Genomic DNA, 19,006 nt, shown 5'->3' on the forward strand with positions numbered 1-19,006 from the left:
TCCCCATATTTTCCTGTGAAGGAAAAAATACAAAAAAACACAGTCAAAGTATTGGTCCTAGATTCATTCTGCAGTTAAAGTCTTGCTTGGTTCTGGAGTCAGTCTACAGTTAAAGTCTTGGTCCTAAAGTCAGTCTACAGTTAATGTCTTGGTCCTAGAGTCAGTCTACATTTAAAGTCTTAGTCCTAGAATCAGTCTACAGTTAACATGACATTTTTGGACGACACAAGGGGGTGTCTGCTTCCTGTGTGCAGTATGTGATACAGGATAATAGGGCAGAGAGAAAGAGCAAGCGATGCTCTTAACACTGACTCGGTCTGACAGCCCAATAGTTTTTTCCCATCCTCCTCAGCCATTACCTAATAACACAGAGAATTCAATGTACGGGTTCTGCAGGAGGGAGTGGACTCAGGTCCGGGGAGGGGGGCGTGGTGGTGGTGGGGGGGCACTTACGTCTCAGGCTGCTGGCAGGATGTCCACGTGTAGAAGATCTAGCAGCCTGTCTCTTCGCGGTGCTTATCCAGAGGAGACGAGTCACAAGTGTTTGTTTGTGTGGGTGTGAATGGTTGATAGCAGACTTCCGTTCAGTTCAGTGACCACTATGAGTCTCTACGGTCACTGACTACCACCCACTCCTCGGGCATGTAGGCCCGGGTTGGGGCTCAGTCAATCACCGTGCTCACCTCCAGCCTGCCCCGTCGGTTACAGCAGGTTTTTGTGAGAGTCTCTGTTTAATGTGCATGTGGCCTTTTGGCTTCGTACTGCATCGGTGGCGCGAACTGCTGCGATCTCATCTCGCCTCAAACTCCAGTTCCATGTCTTCTTCAGTTCCTTCTTTCCAGCCCCCGCTGCTGCCCATGTCTCTGTGTGGGTGGATCCCTTGTGTTTGCTGTGTAAGAGTTTGTTAGAATAGGTGGCTTTGAAGGGCAGTTTTGCACAGCGCTCTGATTCTAACTGAGTGGATCAGGGTTTGCTCATTCTCGGGATGACACTTAGGATGCAGGCATTAAGCACTATGACTTGGTCCTGTCAACCTTGTACACCCATACCTCATCCCATAGGTATCAACCTGTACACCCATACCTCATCCCACAGGTATCACCTTGTACACCCATACCTCATCCCACAGGTATCACCTTGTACACCCATACCTCATCCCACAGGTATCACCTTGTACACCCATACCTCATCCCACAGGTATCACCTTGTACACCCATATCTCATTCCATAGGTATCAACCTGTACACCCATATCTCATCCCATAGGTATCAACCTGTACACCCATACCTCATCCCATAGGTATCAACCTGTACACCCATACCTCATCCCATAGGTATCAACTTGTACACCAATACCTCATCCCATAGGTATCACATTGTACATCCGTACCTCATCCCATAGGTATCACCATGTGTCACTGGTAACACTTTATAGATGAGAAATACCATCTGTTAGACCAGGTGTTAAAATGGGGGTTAGGAGATGTTACACCGGGGGTTAGAATCAGTGTTATAACAGGTGTTAGACCAGGTTTTGTAACAGGTGTTAGACCAGGTTTTATAACAGGTGTTAGACCAGGTTTTATAACAGGTGTTAGACCAGGTTTTACAACAGGTGTTAGACCAGGTTTTATAACAGGTGTTAGACCAGGTTTTACAACAGGTGTTAGACCAGGTTTTATAACATGTGTTAGACCAGGTTTTACAACAGGTGTTAGACCAGGTTTTATAACAGGTGTTAGACCAGGTTTTATAACAGGTGTTAGACCAGGTTTTATAACAGGTGTTAGACCAGGTTTTATAACAGGTGTTAGACCAGGTTTTACAACAGGTGTTAGACCAGGTTTTATAACATGTGTTAGACCAGGTTTTACAACAGGTGTTAGACCAGGTTTTATAACAGGTGTTAGACCAGGTTTTATAACAGGTGTTAGACCAGGTTTTATAACAGGTGTTAGACCAGGTTTTACAACAGGTGTTAGACCAGGTTTTATAACAGGTGTTAGACCAGGTTTTACAACAGGTGTTAGACCAGGTTTTATAACATGTGTTAGACCAGGTTTTACAACAGGTGTTAGACCAGGTTTTATAACAGGTGTTAGACCAGGTTTTATAACAGGTGTTAGACCAGGTTTTAGAACAGGTGTTAGACCAGGTTTTACAACAGGTGTTAGACCCGGTTTTAGAACAGGTGTTAGGCCAGGTTTTACAACAGGTGTTAGACCAGGTTTTATAACAGGTGTTAGACCAGGTTTTACAACAGGTGTTAGACCCGGTTTTACAACAGGTGTTAGATCAGGTTTTATAACAGGTGTTAGATCAGGTTTTATAACTGGTGTTAGACCAGGTTTTATAGCTGGTGTTAGATCAGGTTTTATTACTGGTGTTAGACCAGGTTTTATAACAGGTGTTAGATCAGGTATTATAACAGGTGTTAGATCAGGTTTTATAACAGGTGTTAGATCAGGTTTTATAACAGGTGTTAGGTCAGGTATTATAACAGGTGTTAGACCAGGTTTTATAACAGGTGTTAGATCAGGTTTTATAACAGGTGTTAGGTCAGGTATTATAACTGGTGTTAGGGTTAGCAGATTTTACATTGTACTGCTCCTCAAGGGTGCGCGTGTTTCTAGCTCCTCAATGGTGCAGTACAATGAGACCAATTGTAATAACATGGTTATACACATGCAGTACTGACCCAACTGGACCTCTCTCTACAGGGCGAAATAGAAGATCTCCAGCGGATATTGGCCTCCAAGGACACTGAGATCAAGGCTCTACATAGCCAGCTGGTCTCCAGAGGCCCAATGTCCAATGAAATCTCAGACAGAGGTAAACACACAACATACCTCAGTAGTACAGAGGAGCCAGTCATTTTAACCCATGATATCTTCATTTGCCCCAAACTTATTAGCATGAATTATATACACCGATCAGCCATAACATTCTGACCACTGACAGGTGAAGTGAATAACACTGATAATCTCATCATGGCACCTGTCAGTGGGTGTGATATATTAGGCAGCAAGTGAACTTTCTGTCCTCAAAGTTGATGTGTTAGAAGCAGGAAAAATGGGGAAGCTTAAGGATCTGAGTGACTTTGACAAGAGCCTAATTTTGATGACTAGATGACTGGGTAAGAGCATCAGAACTGGACCACAGCGCAATGGAAGAAGGCAGCCTTATCTAATGAATCACGTTTTCTTTTAAAACACATGGATGGCCGGGTGCGTGTGAGTCACTTACCAGGAGAACACATGGCACCAGGATGCACTATGGGAAGGAGGCAAGCCGGCGGAGGCAATGTGATGCTTTGGGTAATGTTCGCCTGGGAAACCTTGTGTCCTGCCATTTATGTGGATGTTACTTTGACACCAACCACCTACCTGAGCGTTGTTACAGACCATGTGCACCCTTTCATGGCAACGGTATTCCCTGATGGCATTGGCCTCTTTCAGCAGGATAATGAGCCCTGCCACAAAGCAAAAATTGTTCTGGGATGGTTTGAGGAACACAACAACGAGTTCAAGGTGTCCACTTGGCCTCCAAATTCCCCAGATCTCAATCCAATCGAGCATCTGTGGGATGTGCTGGACAAACAGGTCCGATCCATGGAGACCCCTCCTCACAACTTACTGGACTTAAAGGATCTGCTGCTAACGTCCTGGTGCCAGATACCACAGCACACCTTCAGAGGTCTAGTGGAGCCCATGCCTCGACAGGTCAAGGGTGTTTTTGCGGTAAAAGGGGGACCTACACAATATTAGGCAGGTGGTCATAATGTTATGGCTGATCGGTGTTTACATGTCAGTCTATTAGCAGATGCACTTGTACTTACAGTGACATAGTTGCCTTGCTCAAGGGCAGTACAATAGCCTTTTCACCTTGTCAGTTAACGGATTCAAAACCCCAACCTTTTACCACTAAGAGACATGAGGCCCACCAATACTTATCCAAAAATTATCATTGTACTATATAGGCATGGGAAATTTAAAATACAAACTAACTATACATATTGAACCCAAGTTATGAGCTGTGAATTTGTCCTGAAGCTAGGCCTCTGCGTGTGTGACGTCAGGTGTGATGCCTCATTAAGTCACTACCTAACAAATGCACTCTCTCTGCCCCCTTTTCTGTTGTCTCTTCACTCCACGCTGCCCCCTGCTGTAGAGGAGTTGTATAGGAGGCAGCTGACGGACAAATGTAAGGCTGTAGTCATAAGTCTGTAGTTGTGGCTCTGCTGTGATGTTGCTCCGCTGCCACTGCCTCTCCGTTCTGCTGTCTAATCCACGCTGGCATGCTGTCATGTCTGTCACACCCATTCCATCAGACCCAGCAGCTGCAGAGAGACGGGGGGAGGGGAACGCGGGGAGGTGGGGGGGGGGGGGCGGGGGGCGCTCTGCTAGACTGACACTTCCTCCTTACTCCACCACGCCAAGGGGAAGACCTTAATTGCATAGTCCTCGCATCCTCTGTCCTCATATCCTCGAAAACCATTGGGGGAGAAAGCTAGAGGTTCCCGGCACCTTCCGACCTTCTCTTCCAAATGGTTTTGAAGGAGAGAGGACACAAGGTGTATGAAACTGAGAACAGTCACTCCTCGGTCCCATAGGGCTGTATGCATCGCTCTCATTTCGTCATCTATGAAGCTAAGGCCAACAGGCGCAGTGGCCACTTTTATTACGGAACTTTATAGGTGCAGTCGGCAATATTTAGGCTACAGCTGGCTAATATCATGTTTAGTTAATGAGGATATACTCATTGAGGTATATAACTTATGTTCTTCATTGGGCAAATCACTCAAGTGAAAAGTGATGTAAGCCAAGCTGTAAGTTCATGCTTTAAACATTTTCATTTTTAATTTGCTGTTTTCAGACCACGAATTCCAAAGTTTGAAAATGGGAATGGAGTCTTTGTTAGCAGCGAATGATGAAAAGGTATATTTTTATTTTGCTGTGAGCACTGGTTTCCGTTGTACAAAATGATGGTATGTTCCTAAAGTCTTCCTGCATTGTCAGGACCGTCACATAGAGGAGCTCACTATACTCCTGGGTCAGTACAGGAAGATGAAGGATGTGATCGCCCTGGCTCAAGGTAATACACTCACACACACACACACACACACACTCAGATGGAACACACTCACCGCTTTTATGTGTGTGTGTCTTTAGTGTCTAGTGAGAAGCTTCTTGTGGGGAGCAGTGAAGAGGAGCTGAATGGAAGTCTGAGGATGAGGGCTGTCACCCATAAAGCCCATTCAGACATCATCCAGTCAGAGGTAAGAGCGCTGCGTGAGCATCCTTTATGAACCTCTAAAGGCAGAATGGCCCTGTATATCTCTAGCACTGAGTTCTGGCCTTGCCTCCTATGTGACTCTGAGGATCTGAAGCGCCGTGTAGGTGTCCACTCACTGCCTCCGCCCTTACATACCAGGCCGGTGTGTGAGTGGACTTACTGTGCTCACTCAATGTGTCTGCTGGCCTAAAGTGCGTCCCTTGTGATCCCTCTGTCTGCAGATGTCTTCCAGAACCTCCTCCCCATTGTTAGTGTGCCCCTCGTCCTTTCAGAAAGAGCTGGACTCCAGGTGAAGAGACAGGCCAGATGGCAACAGCTCCCCAAGGGAGCTTGTATTGTTGTTGTTCCGATGACATGTGCCCCTGCCAAAACAAACATGCTGTCACGCTCACTCTCTGACCCACGCACACACACACACACACACACACACACACAGACACCCCTTGCGGCGCTGCTACACGCCCTGATGTTTACTAAGTGTTATTGAGCGTGTGACCTGTGTGTGTGTGTCCCAGCTACCGGAGCGTCCACGCGCCCCAGGAGACGTCGGTGGTAACGGTCTCCCCGAGCGACCCTGGTTGTTTCCCCAACGGACAATGGCAAGTAGGACTGGGTTTGTCTGGTGTGACGGGTTGTCTTTCATTAGGGGCTCGCTGAAGTGGCTGCGAGTGACCCTGTCACTACAATGTCTTCACCTGGCACAAACAACCCCTCCGCTCCCCTCATGGAGAGCTCGACCTGTCATATCACATTACCCACAATCCCCTCTGGGACATAGGGCATCCCAAAGAGCACACACCACAGCCAACCACTTCCGACTCTGAACACTGGCACTGTGGAAGCACTGAACCATTCATTCAAGCTGACTGTTTTGGTGCTTGTTTGGTTTCAGTATTGTATTTTCTTCTTGACAGGTCCCAACCACGGATGCTTTCCAGTAGCCTGGAGGAGTTACCAAGCGGATCCTTGCCAAAGGTTTCAGGATTTGTCCGGCATCGCCCGGGCGTTTTGATTACATTCAAAGACGATAACGCGTCCACCTCAGATTTGTGATTTACCCAAGACATCATGCTACCAATCACGTGCCTCTGTGACTGTTGTCCTAACAAAAACAACGATGTATTTTCAGATCCTGCTTGTTGGGTTGATTCTGCCGACACATTACTAGACTAACAGTGTGTATGTTCTCTTTGTTACATGCACGGTCAACCCTCCCGTAGCATGTAGGTGGTCAACCAGTTGAACCGCTTTCAGAGGTATATTCACTGCATGAACTCACCGTGGCTAACCTTTAACCTCTCCCGAGATTACCTGACGTGAACGGAGTCATGGGTTCATCGGAAACCTGCCGAATGTACTAGTCATCATGGGTCTAGTTGGCCCTCAGGCTCTCGAATCTGCCCTTTTTCTGTTGTTTCCTGAACGCTCGTGACTCCAATGACAGTCCAATCGAATTAGCACGGATTTTGTCGTGAGAGGAGAAAAAAGCAATCCTTTTCTTAAATTCTATTTTGTATTGCAGTAGCATTTCCAACTGAAATCAAATGTCACCAGATGCCATTTAATTCACTTGACCGTAACCATGATCCTCCCCCAACAGAATCAACACATGGAAATGAACAAATATCAGACGCTGCCGGGGAAACTGTTTCGACCCAACCTGAATGGAGATCGAGATCAATATTCCACACCAGTCCAGCTGTCCCCCGACGATAGCGAGGACAGTGAGTTTAACCTAAGTAAGTCACATCTTCCTGTAAAGAATGTTATAAATCAACGAACACGCGTCTGTGGTTTCAATCTTCTGCCATGTTGTGGTTGGTTTGCATGGGGTGGCTATCCTCTCCCTTAACCTCACTCTCTTCTAATCCTCCTCTTGGGTTGCACTATTTTCTGTTTCTCCCGTCCTCTGTTTTGCTTTGCGTGGCTTTCTGCTTGTCTTACGGCTGAAGACCGAGGCAGAAGCGCCAGCGCTCCAGCTTTAGGTACCGTACCACCCCAGTCGGAAAGATGGTCTGTGCATGTCCAAGCAGCAGCCTACTATTCTTACTTTGGATTCAGTTTGGGACAACTCTAGCCTGTACTGAGTCAGAGGAAAGTGTCAGAGATTATGCACCCTTCCCAAAGCTAATATAACCCTCAAAAGTAGCTACAAAAAAAGCTACTTAGGCCATGTGAGGTGATAATTGCATCCACAGGGATAGATTGTGGCTGAACAGGCTTAGCCATATGCTGCAAACAAATATTGACTCGATATCCCATTTCCCTAAAGCCATAATTTTCATGTATTAAATGTTGTAATTAGAGTAATTTCCCTTAAGATATTTTTATAATAACTTTAATAATAATAATAACAACTAATTGTACAGCACTTTTCTAATACAATTACACAAAGTGCTTTACACACAATAAACATAGAAATACATAAAAATAATAATAATTATTATTATTATATATGTTTACTTCCTTATAAAAAGAATAAACAAAATATAAAAAATTGTATTGGCAGCCCTTAAACGTCGGAGCACGGTTTAACGTTTCCCTTTACTAATGTTTGGCACAGCAGGACCTCATGGAAAGCTTGATCCATTTGAAATGTCTGAGTCGAGCATGAATGAAACTCAGCGTAGGCCTGTGCTTTAGGCCCTAAAGAACTGAAGAAAGTCACAGTGATCCTTAGCCTGACTTGCATGACTTGAATGAAGAAAACCATAATTGAAATTATGAAATGTTAATATGTTACAATACTGACTAAACCTCCCATGTTACACCCGTAGGGAAGTCAGAACGACTGGATGAGTCCACGTTGTCTGACCTGTCACCTCTGTCCTCTGGAGTGGACTCAGGACAGCAATCACCTGTCTCCCCAGAGAACAGGAAGAATCACCGTGGCATCAAGAAGCTCTGGGGCAAGTGAGTACCTATGCAATGAAGACACACACACACACACATAAACACACGCACGCATACACACACACGCACACACTGCTGAAGATCCCTGTTGAAGAACAACTCGTTAGAAGAAAACATTATCAAGCATACAAAGTCTTCCTCTATGTCTCTGCTGTATAAACAGCTCCAGAAAAAATGAAGAGACCACTGCAAAACAGTTGAAAAGGAAAGTATTGAGTGAGAAATAGAAGCATTCAATTTGCAGTGGTCTCTTACTTTTAACCTTTCTTTCCTTTTTGGAACGGTGGTCTCTTAATTTTTTCCGGAGCTGTATCTGGTAGTAGAAAAGATATGTCTTCAAATCAAAAGTTTCAACTGATAGTTAGACTTTAGAGAGCGGGCTAAACATCAGCTAAAATACTTCTCATCCCCGTTGCTGTGGATTTAGGTGTTGCGATGTTGACTGCTAGTTTGACAAATTATCCTACAAGTTAGAAAACAGCTAGAGTGTGTAGTCATCCAACACCATGACTTTGTGGATGCATGATTCTCTGCAATTCTAAAATGAAATCACAACACAAATCATGTCTACCACTCTAACAAATTACATTCTTTCAGGAACAGCACCAACAGTCTATATTAACTGTTTCCAAACAACTGTAGTTTTAAACAAATTTCCCATCAAATTAAACAAAACATTATTGATTATGAATTCTCAGTCTATATCTCAGGTATTCAAGTCTGGAATCAGAACAGATGTATTCTATCTACCAGTCACAATGAAAATGTGTTTGACTGTATCAACAACATTCATTATGGGAACATCCTCTCGGTTGGCTAGCATTTATGTTGTTTCATGTTGTTGCAAAAACAGCAGGAGCAATACTGACTTCAAATATTTGTATGTTTATTTGTAACTAGATTTGAAATTATCTTTAACAGTCGTTACAAGCACAAATCCAATAACTACCCGACTTTGCACTAAATTGAGGCTCAACGCGGACTGGTCACAAACAGTCATGTGGCAGTTCACTGGTTTACATTGCAACATCATCCATGCTAACTCTGCGTGCTATGTGGCTAATGTGCTTCCACTGGTCCTGGGTCAATGGCATCTTTACCCAGTACTTGGACATTTTAACTTGTAAATCTCCAATCTGCAGTAGCCCACAGGTAATGACTGTGTCAGGTGTCTTGGTCCTGATGTATTCTATTTCCTCTACTCCAGGATTAAGAGGAGCCAGTCAGGTGGTCTGCAGGGGGGAGACCCTGAGCCAGGAGAGTTTAAGAGGGGGGGGGTGAGAGCCACCGCCGGCCCTCGTCTTGCCCGGACCGGAGAGACGTTAACCTCTGTTCGGTATGGGACGACCATTTTCAACAAATAACGGGATGCAGTTTATTCTCTGCATGTGACAGACACATCCGGAAGTACAAATCTTCCACTCTACATGATTCAGTCTGTTGCCTGTCCTGTGCCCGCAGGGATCTGAAGACCCCCTTTTCCAACTGGACTCCTGAGCAGGTGTGTTGCTGGCTGGAAGAGTTTGGGCTGGGCCAGTATGTGATTCTGTCCCGACACTGGGTCAGCAGTGGACACACCCTCCTCTCTGCCTCACCACAGGATTTAGAGAAGGTACACAATGTAGAGTGTTACAGTTTTACACTGTTTAGTTCCCAGTGAACACTGTTGGTGTTGATCTAACAGCACACTAATCTCCCAACGTTATGGCTGTCAAAGCAATGTCAAGGCCCCCCCCCTCCAATTTTTACTTAGTTCTACCTGTCCAGTCATTGTTTGGCCAGATCATTCTCTTCACCATTTAGTTCTACCTGTCTCGTTCTCAATACCCCATTACGTTCCGCATTCATCATATTGGTCAACCATTGACTTCCTTGTTTAGAGCTGTTTCAGATGTAGCTCCATCCATGGTGTGCATTTGACAGGTTCTCACATTGAAATAATGTATGTAGATTCTTTCAGTCTCAATTAGAATTGTTAAAAAGTAATTTGCAGCACTTATTTTGTAGTACGGGATTGTGTGTATAACGTAGATGAATATTTATTTTAATCTTGGCATTAGGAGATGGGGATTAAGAATCCACTGCACAGGAAGAAATTGTTGCTGGCCCTCAAGTCTTTCAGCACCAAACTGACAGAGAAATCTTCCGAGCTGGACCACATCTGGGTAACACGTATGTATCAGGACACAGTAAAAATCAGTTACAGCTTGAAATGCACATTCAAATAACTTTCATCTTATCTGTTTTTTACTGACGTTATCATACTGGACAAATGCACATGGAACACAAAGATGCACTCCAGCCACTAATTATTGATCCTGCCGTGCAGATATACAGTCTTTTGTGGATACATATCCACCAAATCATCGCTCTTTAAACAACAACCCTGTTTCCAAAACATTTGAGACACAGCCTAAAATGCAAATAAAGAGAGAATGCAATGATGTCCAAATCAATGTATCCCTGTATTTAATTAAGAAATATTACAAAGACAACTTGTGAAATGTTGAAACTGATGTTATTGTTCTTGAAAAAATACATGCTCATTTTGAATTTGATGCCAGCAACATGTTTCCAATTTCTTTGGACAGGGGAATATTTACCACTGTGTTGCATCACCTCTTCTTTTAACAACACTCTGTAAGCGTTTGGGAACTGATGAGACCAATTGCTGTAGTTTTGAAAGTGTTCTTCTTGCTTAGTATAGGATTTAAGCTGCTCAACAGTTTCGAGGTCTCCTTCATTATATTTTTCATTTCATAATGCTCCAAATGTTTTCAATGGGGGACAGGTCTGGACTGCAGGCAGGCCAGTTTAGCACCCAGACTCTTTTACTACAGAGCTATGCTGTTGTAATACATGCAGAATGTGGTTTGACATTGTCTTGCTGAGATAAGCAAGGCTTTCCCTGAAAAATATGTTGTCTGGATGGCAGCATACTGTATGTTGCTCCAAAACCTGTATATTAATGTTCAGCAATAATGGTGAAAGTCTTCACAGATGTGCAAAAAGGTCAGCAAAAAAGTATTCACAGATGTGCAAGTCACCCATACCATGTGCACTAATGCACCCCCATACCATCACGCATGCTGGCTTTGAACTGTGTGCTGATAACAAGCCGGACGGTCCCTCCTCTTTACTCCAGAGGATGTGACATCCAAAATTTTTTTGTCAGATCACAGGATAGTTTTCCATTTCGCCTCAGTCCTTAAATGAGCTCGGGCCCAGAGAAGCCAATGGTGATTCTGGATCTTGTTTAGATATAGTTTCATCTTTGCATGGTAGAATTTTTACTTGCATTTGTGGATGCAGCGACGTGCTGTGTTCACAGACACTCAGAAGTGTTCCTGAGCCCATGCAGTGATGTCCACTACAGAATCGGGTCTGTTTTTAACACAGTGCCGCCTGAAGGCCCAAAGATCACGGCCATCCAATATTGGTTTTCGGCTTTGTCCCTTGCATACAAAGATCTCTCCGGATTCTCTGAATCTTTTAATGATATTATGTCCGTAAATGATGAGATCCCCAAACTCTTGGCAATTTTACATTGGGAAATGTAATTCTTAAATTGTTGCGCTATTTGCCTGTGCAGTCTTTCACAGAGTGGTGAACCCTTCCCCATCTTTACTTCTGAAACACTCATCCTCTCTGGGATGTTCTCTTTATACCCAATCATGTCTCTGACCTGTTGCCAATTAAACTAATTAATTGTCAGATGTTTTCTTTTGCATTAAACAACTTTTCTAGTCTTTTGTTGTCCCCGTTCCACCTTTTTTTAAATGGGTTGCTTGCATCAAATTCAAAGTGGGCATATATTTAATATATTTATGTCTTTGAACAATTTTCTATTGAATATAAGATTTTAATGATTTGCACATCATTGTATTCTGTTTTTTTTTACGTTTTACACAGCATCCCAACTTTTTTCGAAACAGCGTTGTAAGAAAATAAGAGAATGAAGGAGCCAAATGAAGGCCTCTTTTCACCAGTGCAATTTGGGTTCCCAGCTTTCACCAAAAACTGTTCAAAAAGAAAAATTACTTTGCAGACGAAACAATCACTTGTTGCCAATTAGGATTCTCTCAAAGCTGCAGTGGTAGATAATGGAGATGCCCTATTTAGCTGTTGGTTAAACTGCATCAGACGTCGCACTGGGTTCGGTTCAATCGATTCTTTTTTTTTTGATTGGCTGTTGTCTGGCTTGTCCTACAAGGTTGGCTTGATGACATCGGCTTGCCACAGTACAAGGACCAGTTTCACGAAGGGAGGGTGGACGGCAGAATGCTCCAGTACTTGACAGTGGCAAGTACATCCATTACATCCATTAACGTCCAGTGTGGTGTCTCAGCATCTTTGTCCTGTCGGCATTGGGCTCTCCATTGAAATGCACCTCCGTTCAATAATTTTCCCCTCAGAACGACCTGTTGTTCCTGAAAGTGACCAGTCAGCTGCATCACCTGAGCGTGAAGTGCGCAATCCATGTCCTCCACGTGAACAGGTTCAACCCCTACTGCCTGAAGAGAAGGCCTGGGGATGAGGTGTGTGTGCACGCTCGCACTGGCGCCTGTGTGTGTGTGTGTGTATTGTATTCGCTCATATATTTGTGTGCTACATTTCCCGGCAGAACCAGACCTCCCCCTCTGAGGTGGTGCAGTGGTCCAACCACAGGGTGATGGAGTGGCTGAGGTCCGTGGACCTGGCGGAGTACGCCCCCAACCTGAGGGGCAGCGGGGTGCACGGGGGCCTCATTGTAAGTGGACGGGCAGTTCCTTCAAATCCCCTTGATCAAGGACAAATGGACAACTGTGTCAGACTGTCCACACATTGATACCTATTCCCAAGAGACTCTTTCTAATGATAAAAAAATAAAATAAATGTAATGCAACCATTCAGGTATTCTCCATCGTAGGCGCCTTTACACAGCCTGTCTCCTCCTCTGAACCTTCTTTTGTCGCCTGTCTAGATTCTTGAGCCTCGTTTTAACTCGGACACCCTGGCCATGCTGCTGAACATTCCCCCACAGAAAACCCTGCTGAGACGTCACCTGGCCACCAACTTCAACATGCTGGTGGGCTGCCAGGCTCAGCAGGAGAAGAGGGAGTACATGGAGTCTTCGGGCTACAATCCACTCAGCACAACAGCCAAAGTCAGGGTGAGAGATGTTCAGAACCGCCACCCTGTAACAAGCCCTCTTCTTACTTCCTTTCCTGCTCGTTGTTCTCTCCCTGTTTCTCCCTTTCCTCTCTCCCTCTTTTCTCTTCGTGTCCTCTGTCTCTCCCTATGGCGCCCTCCTTCTCTCTAACATTCCTTAGGGGAGATGGGCGACACCGTAATGCTGGGTTTGACACCTCAGTCCTGGCTAAGCTCTAAGACCCGAGCTGCTCCGCCCAGCAGCTTTGGGTGCAGCTGGCTTTTGTAGCCCGAGCACATCTCTGACACCATGTTTTTTAAGCCCAACAGAAAATGTGCTTAGGAAAGAATGGTAGATGGTATAATGGTCTTAGTCAGCAGGGCTTACAGCAATCGCTTATAGCAGCACTACTATACATTGTACAGGTTTTAGAAAGCAATTTTCCAATGATGAAATGATCTACACCGCATTGCTCCCGGTCTAATCGTAAAGCATGTTGTCTCTGTGATATCTCCCGCTCAGCCAAAGAAGTTGGGCTTCTCAAATTTCGGCCACCTGAGGAAGAAGAGGTGTGACGACGCAACAGACTTCATCTGCCCCCTGGAGGTGGCGCAGGCCCAGGCGGGGCTGAACGGGGCCCACCGGCCCTACTCCGGCTTCAGGGGCCTCAGCCCCATCCTGGACAGAGACCCGGACAGACGGGAGCAGGTGGGGCCAAACAGCTGATGATGTCACGCTACTGTCCCTACCTATCTACCCATCACTACTCAGCTTGCAGCCAATAACCCTACCTCCTCCTGCAATGCCCCCCGCCCACCAGCCCTTCCCCCCGCCCACCCTCCTCATGTGCCATCTAACACCCAACCACCAAGCCTGGCCCCGGCCATGACCTGGGCACTCAGAGTGGGAGGGTAAGTGGGACAGCCTACCCCTCCAGGGTTCTCTGGCGTTCCAGCTGTGATACATCACCTCGCCTCTTTAGATGAATCAGGATTACGCCACTATCACAGACAGCACTGTGCGTCATTTTAATTCTTTTAACAAGTGTATTCACCCTAATGGTATTAATCCATTGTGTTTTAAGATATTCCTGACCAGTAGAAAGTGATGTTGCTGTTTGTCGGACAGTTACAAAATGAACTTGTGCAATATTTGCATATGGAGGAATACATTTAATATATTCATGTTGGTGAGTTTAAAATACGGAAGTACAATGAGATTTTTTTAACTGTGCTAATTTTGACAGATCCTGTTTGTGATTATGCACTGTTATTTTCATACAGTATATGACTGTTATAATATTTTTATAGTTGAAGAAAACACTTCAATCAAGGAAGCGCTGTTGTTGTCATTTATTGTAAATAGCCTTATCCAAATCCATCAATAAAAATCACGTGTGACCAAGACGTTTTATTCTTCCTGATAAAGGAGACAGTAGTCTTCTCTCAGTTTTATGACACTTTTATGACAGCGGCATAGGGACATCATTAATTAACCAGTATCATTCACTAACTGGCTCTCATCAATGCTTCTTATCATCATGATTGACCATGTGTGCAAGATGGAGGAGTGCATGTTGGAAAAAGGACCATCCCATCATGCACTTGGGGGTGGGGGCTCAACCAGCTGCAGGTACAACTCTATAATAATGACCCACCGGCATAAACTTCCAGGCCGTTCCCATTGCAGACACCTTGCAGATCTCAGAGACTCGCCGACATGTACAGCACATATCCACATCTGATATGTCACGCAATCATGTGTTCATGTGATGCAACAGCTGCAATGAGGTTAGCCTGGAACGCTAGCTGTGGTGCATGCTCAGCAGCTAGGTCCTACCACCCTGCCATCCATCATGCATGGAAGTACATATAAACTGTGAACACTGTTCCGTCACTGATGTCCTGGCCTGTAGTGTAGCAGCGGTAGAGTTTCATGAAGGGCCTGACTTTGCAGATGGCGGAGACAGAGGGGACCGTTCTGCAGATAGAAGCTCTGTCAGAGGGAATTAACCAACTCACAGTAAGTAGCTCGTCAAGTCATTCTCATTCAATTAACAAGCTTTTTCTATAAATATTTGTATCTGTTTAAAGCAGCACTGGGTAGGATTCTTTTCAGTAAAACCTTGTTAACGTTAGCATAGGGTTCCTGGTTGCTAGCGATAGAGAGCTGGTCTTATTTTGCTTTTTTGTGGTTTTCGTAGTGTATGCTTCTTATGGTATAGTTATCCTATATATATATCATTCAGGGAAAATGCCTGTTCACAAAGCAAGCCAAGGGGGAAGGCCCACCTCACCAAAGGTGATTGGCTGGAAGCCTCACCTTGCAGAAAGCAATTGGCTGGAACGGGATTGCTGGAACAGAATTTGCTAGAAAGTAGCGGCACTCTCCAAACATTATAAATTGACATTCCACTGGCACTGAACTGTCTGTGTTGCTAAACAACTCTAAGAGGGCCTCATCAGGTTACAAAACATGTTTATATGGGACAAAAATTCTACCTGGTGCAGCTTTTATAATGAACTAAGCAAGTTGCTAACAAAGTTTTTTTCTGTTAGGCTGTTGGTTTGTTTTTCTGATTCTTCTCAATGCAATATATCATGTGGTTCTTTTATTTGTTGACAGTGTGGTTAGCAACTGAACATACCGGCCTGAACAAATAGTTTATATAACTTTGCTGGGAGAATACCCTAAAGCCTTTAACTGACAACATTGCAGCCTAATGCTTGGTGCTAACCCCAGGCCCTTGGCCCTCTTGCTTCCAGTATTTGCTAAGCCGAGACGAGGTTCTGAAGGAGATGAGACGGGCACAAACAGCACTAGTCTGAGAGGACACTACGCTGGCCAAACTAACCAACACAGCCAGTCAACCATGGGAAACCCCTGCCTGCCTCTAACTAACCGATCATAGCGGGCACAAAGAACATGCCGGTATCAGTACCCACGTCCGTTTTTCAGGGGTCTTGCATCCCTGCGAACTGGATGTTTTCGGTGTCTTCTGGCATCGCTGAAGGGTGATGAAGGCAAACGACAACCTAACGCAGGAAGTTATACCAGCAGCCAATTGAACCGTCCACAGCTTTACCTCAGCATAATGCATACCCCTAATCAACACTGCTTCTGTTTTTAGCGACAGAAACACAATGTTGAAGAAATTCTGTCGCATGTGTCATTGCTGTGTAGCTTTTCCCCCGAAAAATAATAAACTGTATTTTTTTGTGAAAGGTTTATGCCTACCATGAGACACCTGAGCGTTGAAGTACTTTACCCTATGCAGTCTACCCTGTAATATGGACTACGGTTTGTTCCTTTGTGCTAAACACTATTTTTCAACTTGTTGGATTTCTTAGAGATCATGTCAATATATCCCTGAAGCTAATGCAAACATAAGCATTACATCATACTGCAAGCAAAAACACACCCCACTTAAACAGCTCATTTGCATTGGAACAATAAGAAACTGGTTTCCCCACCTTTCCACATATATTTGGCATATGTGGATAGGCTGAGGTAAGTCCCTACAACATGTAACCAGATTCGATGATCCTGTATGAGTGGAGCGGCTGAGGGACGCCTGCTCTCTGGGAGGGAGGTAGCCAAGTGAAGTGTCAAAGTCCACGCACATCCCTGTTGAGGATCCTACTGCAAGTTGTTGTTTTGCTTCAACCGAGCACATCCTAATATCTCAATAGGGTTCCAGAGAGGAGAGAGGGGCTGGAGGTGATCCATCTACCAGAGGCAGACCCGTACTGGTGAGTTTGTTTGGGAATTTACCTTTCCCATTCAGAAACAAGCACGGCTAGTAAGATAAAAGTTTTAACTTCTTGTTTCGTCTTAAATGTTTCATACCGGACACCCTAATGTAAACAGAACTGTTGTTAACATGTTCACCCGTACAGGTTATAAGGGAAACCACCCTCTGACCTGGTCCTGCAGTCATGGGAAAGGTCGAGAGCAAGCACCCAGACCCAGACATCCCCAAGATAATCGCTGCCTGGTGGAAGACTATCGAAAAGAAGCCACAACGACCAACCCTGATCATTCCCAATGTCCACTTCACGTTCCCCACGCTGTGGGGGAGCCGAGGTGACAGCCCACCAACCCCGGACTACAGCCCCACTGTATTCTCCACCCTGTGGAGGACCCACGAGACCCCCAACAATTTTGTCCCCCACTTCAGTGACAGCGTGGGTCGGGCTGCAGCCAGGACCCAGGAGTACCTTCTGTTCGTGGACCCGGAGGGCAAGTTCAAGCCCAGCCCGGCGGCCCTTGGCGAGGTCTTCCTGATGACCTACGTCTCCCGGAGCAGCCATCTCCACATGACCGACTCCTTCAACTGCACTGCCATGACCAAGCAGCAGCGGGTCCTGCTGGGGGCTGACTGGGTGTGGGCCGTGCTGGAGAGGCCCACTAAGAACCCCTGCATCCAGATCGCCGTGCAGATCCTGCACCTGTCCGAGAATGACAGGGGGCTGGCCGAGGAGCACCCAGAGGTCTGCGCCGAATCCATGGAGATGGCCAAGATGGAGTCCGCCAATAGGAACAAGGCGGAGAGGATGGTGGATTTCTGCGCCTCCGTCGGTAGGGACTGCTATGCCCTCTTCCTTCTGTTCGGTCGCAAGGGCGACCCGGGCAACATTTACGGGGTGCTGAGCAACAATTTTAGCGCGGCGACAGGGAGGACGAAGATCAACCGGGCGCTCATTGAGAATTTCTTTAAAGGGTCCCGGTACTTGCACACGCCCGCTGGAATGCTGCAGGCCATCATCACCAAGAGACCTGGGGACCCTTTAACTCTGCTCATCAAGTTCACCTGACCCGCGTGGGAATGACCTCGCCACCACGTCACATTACAGGTGTCTGGATTTACTGCAGCGTTTTGAATAAGGGGAGGAGACTAGAGATTGGCGGCTTCGTGCTTGACTTGGGACTCAGGGACCCGGTCTGCTGAAAATGTTCTTTTGGGGACTATGGATCTGTGCCTGTTCATAGCTGCTCACACGTGACTTAACACTTAACACTGGCAACGCATCATGCATATGTCTACCCAGTGACAGTTTGGATTACATTGACATAGCTACTCTAATATGACATTTCTGACAGACTTTATTACATCGTTAGTACCGTTAACTCAGGAGAATTAGAATTATGATTAAGTCAAAGATGGTTCATTTGATTATGGTCTTTTTATTTATTTTTTAAGTCCACCGAAAAAAAGAAATCACTACAACTGTGTTTCAGAAAATGTATGAAATGCGTATTTCTGGATGTCTTAGGTATCTTGTTTAGAAAAGGATGCTATATGTTGAGGATTGTGCTCAGTGGTGAGTACTGTAGCATAAGGAAAACAAAGGTATTTCAGTTTTAAAATACACATTTTTAGATTGTAGTGAAGTACAAAGGGTAAAAAACTATTTTGATTAGAAGTGATTATGTAAAGATGGCTTTAATGTGTAATGAAATCAAATAAAACACTCACAAGCTTTAGATTCAGAACTTAGCCAGAAAAATACTTAATGAAACAGTTTAAACAATCCTAAAGTGAACCAACCTTTTACAGTCTCTCTCACACAAGGTCACACAGGTCTAAACTGCTCTTTTAACATGTAACATACAAATATGACAATATCTTGAACAGATGGTCCTGGTGTTTTTCTTACTGTAAGTA

General features: G+C 45.1%; 2 protein-coding genes across 22 annotated transcripts in view; both read left to right on the forward strand.

The window, feature by feature from the left end:
* The window catches only part of ppfibp2b (PPFIA binding protein 2b), a 62,188-nt gene extending 44,851 nt beyond the window's left edge, over positions 1-17,337 (forward strand). For 12 of the 21 annotated variants that reach the window (XM_034288514.1, XM_034288513.1, XM_034288519.1 and 9 more), the window contains 22 exons: positions 2,720-2,831; positions 4,170-4,202; positions 4,875-4,936; positions 5,018-5,093; positions 5,171-5,277; positions 5,516-5,583; positions 5,810-5,893; positions 6,209-6,269; positions 6,515-6,550; positions 6,895-7,033; positions 8,072-8,207; positions 9,415-9,543; positions 9,669-9,819; positions 10,268-10,379; positions 12,421-12,509; positions 12,623-12,745; positions 12,832-12,957; positions 13,171-13,359; positions 13,861-14,046; positions 15,295-15,360; positions 17,031-17,090; positions 17,238-17,337. In XM_034288514.1, the coding sequence (XP_034144405.1) occupies positions 2,720-2,831; positions 4,170-4,202; positions 4,875-4,936; positions 5,018-5,093; positions 5,171-5,277; positions 5,516-5,583; positions 5,810-5,893; positions 6,209-6,269; positions 6,515-6,550; positions 6,895-7,033; positions 8,072-8,207; positions 9,415-9,543; positions 9,669-9,819; positions 10,268-10,379; positions 12,421-12,509; positions 12,623-12,745; positions 12,832-12,957; positions 13,171-13,359; positions 13,861-14,046; positions 15,295-15,360; positions 17,031-17,090; positions 17,238-17,261 (2,169 nt within the window). In that variant the 3' untranslated portion in view covers positions 17,262-17,337. The other 9 variants (XM_034288518.1, XM_013138815.3, XM_013138819.3 and 6 more) reach the window with 6 other exon arrangements.
* rep15 (RAB15 effector protein) lies at positions 17,248-18,973 on the forward strand. Its single transcript, XM_020040264.2, has one exon. The coding sequence runs from the start codon at positions 17,277-17,279 to the stop codon at positions 18,153-18,155; it is 879 nt and encodes a 292-aa protein (XP_019895823.1). The 5' UTR covers positions 17,248-17,276; the 3' UTR covers positions 18,156-18,973.
* Positions 18,974-19,006: the final 33 nt, after the last annotated feature.

This window comes from Esox lucius, chromosome 19 (genome assembly GCF_011004845.1).
Source record: "Esox lucius isolate fEsoLuc1 chromosome 19, fEsoLuc1.pri, whole genome shotgun sequence".
Taxonomy (NCBI): domain Eukaryota; kingdom Metazoa; phylum Chordata; class Actinopteri; order Esociformes; family Esocidae; genus Esox; species Esox lucius.

What these genes read in the sequence shown, in the direction of transcription:
- rep15 (XM_020040264.2), top strand. Translation starts at nt 17,277, where the DNA reads ATGGGAAAGGTCGAGAGCAAGCACCCAGACCCAGACATCCCCAAGATA.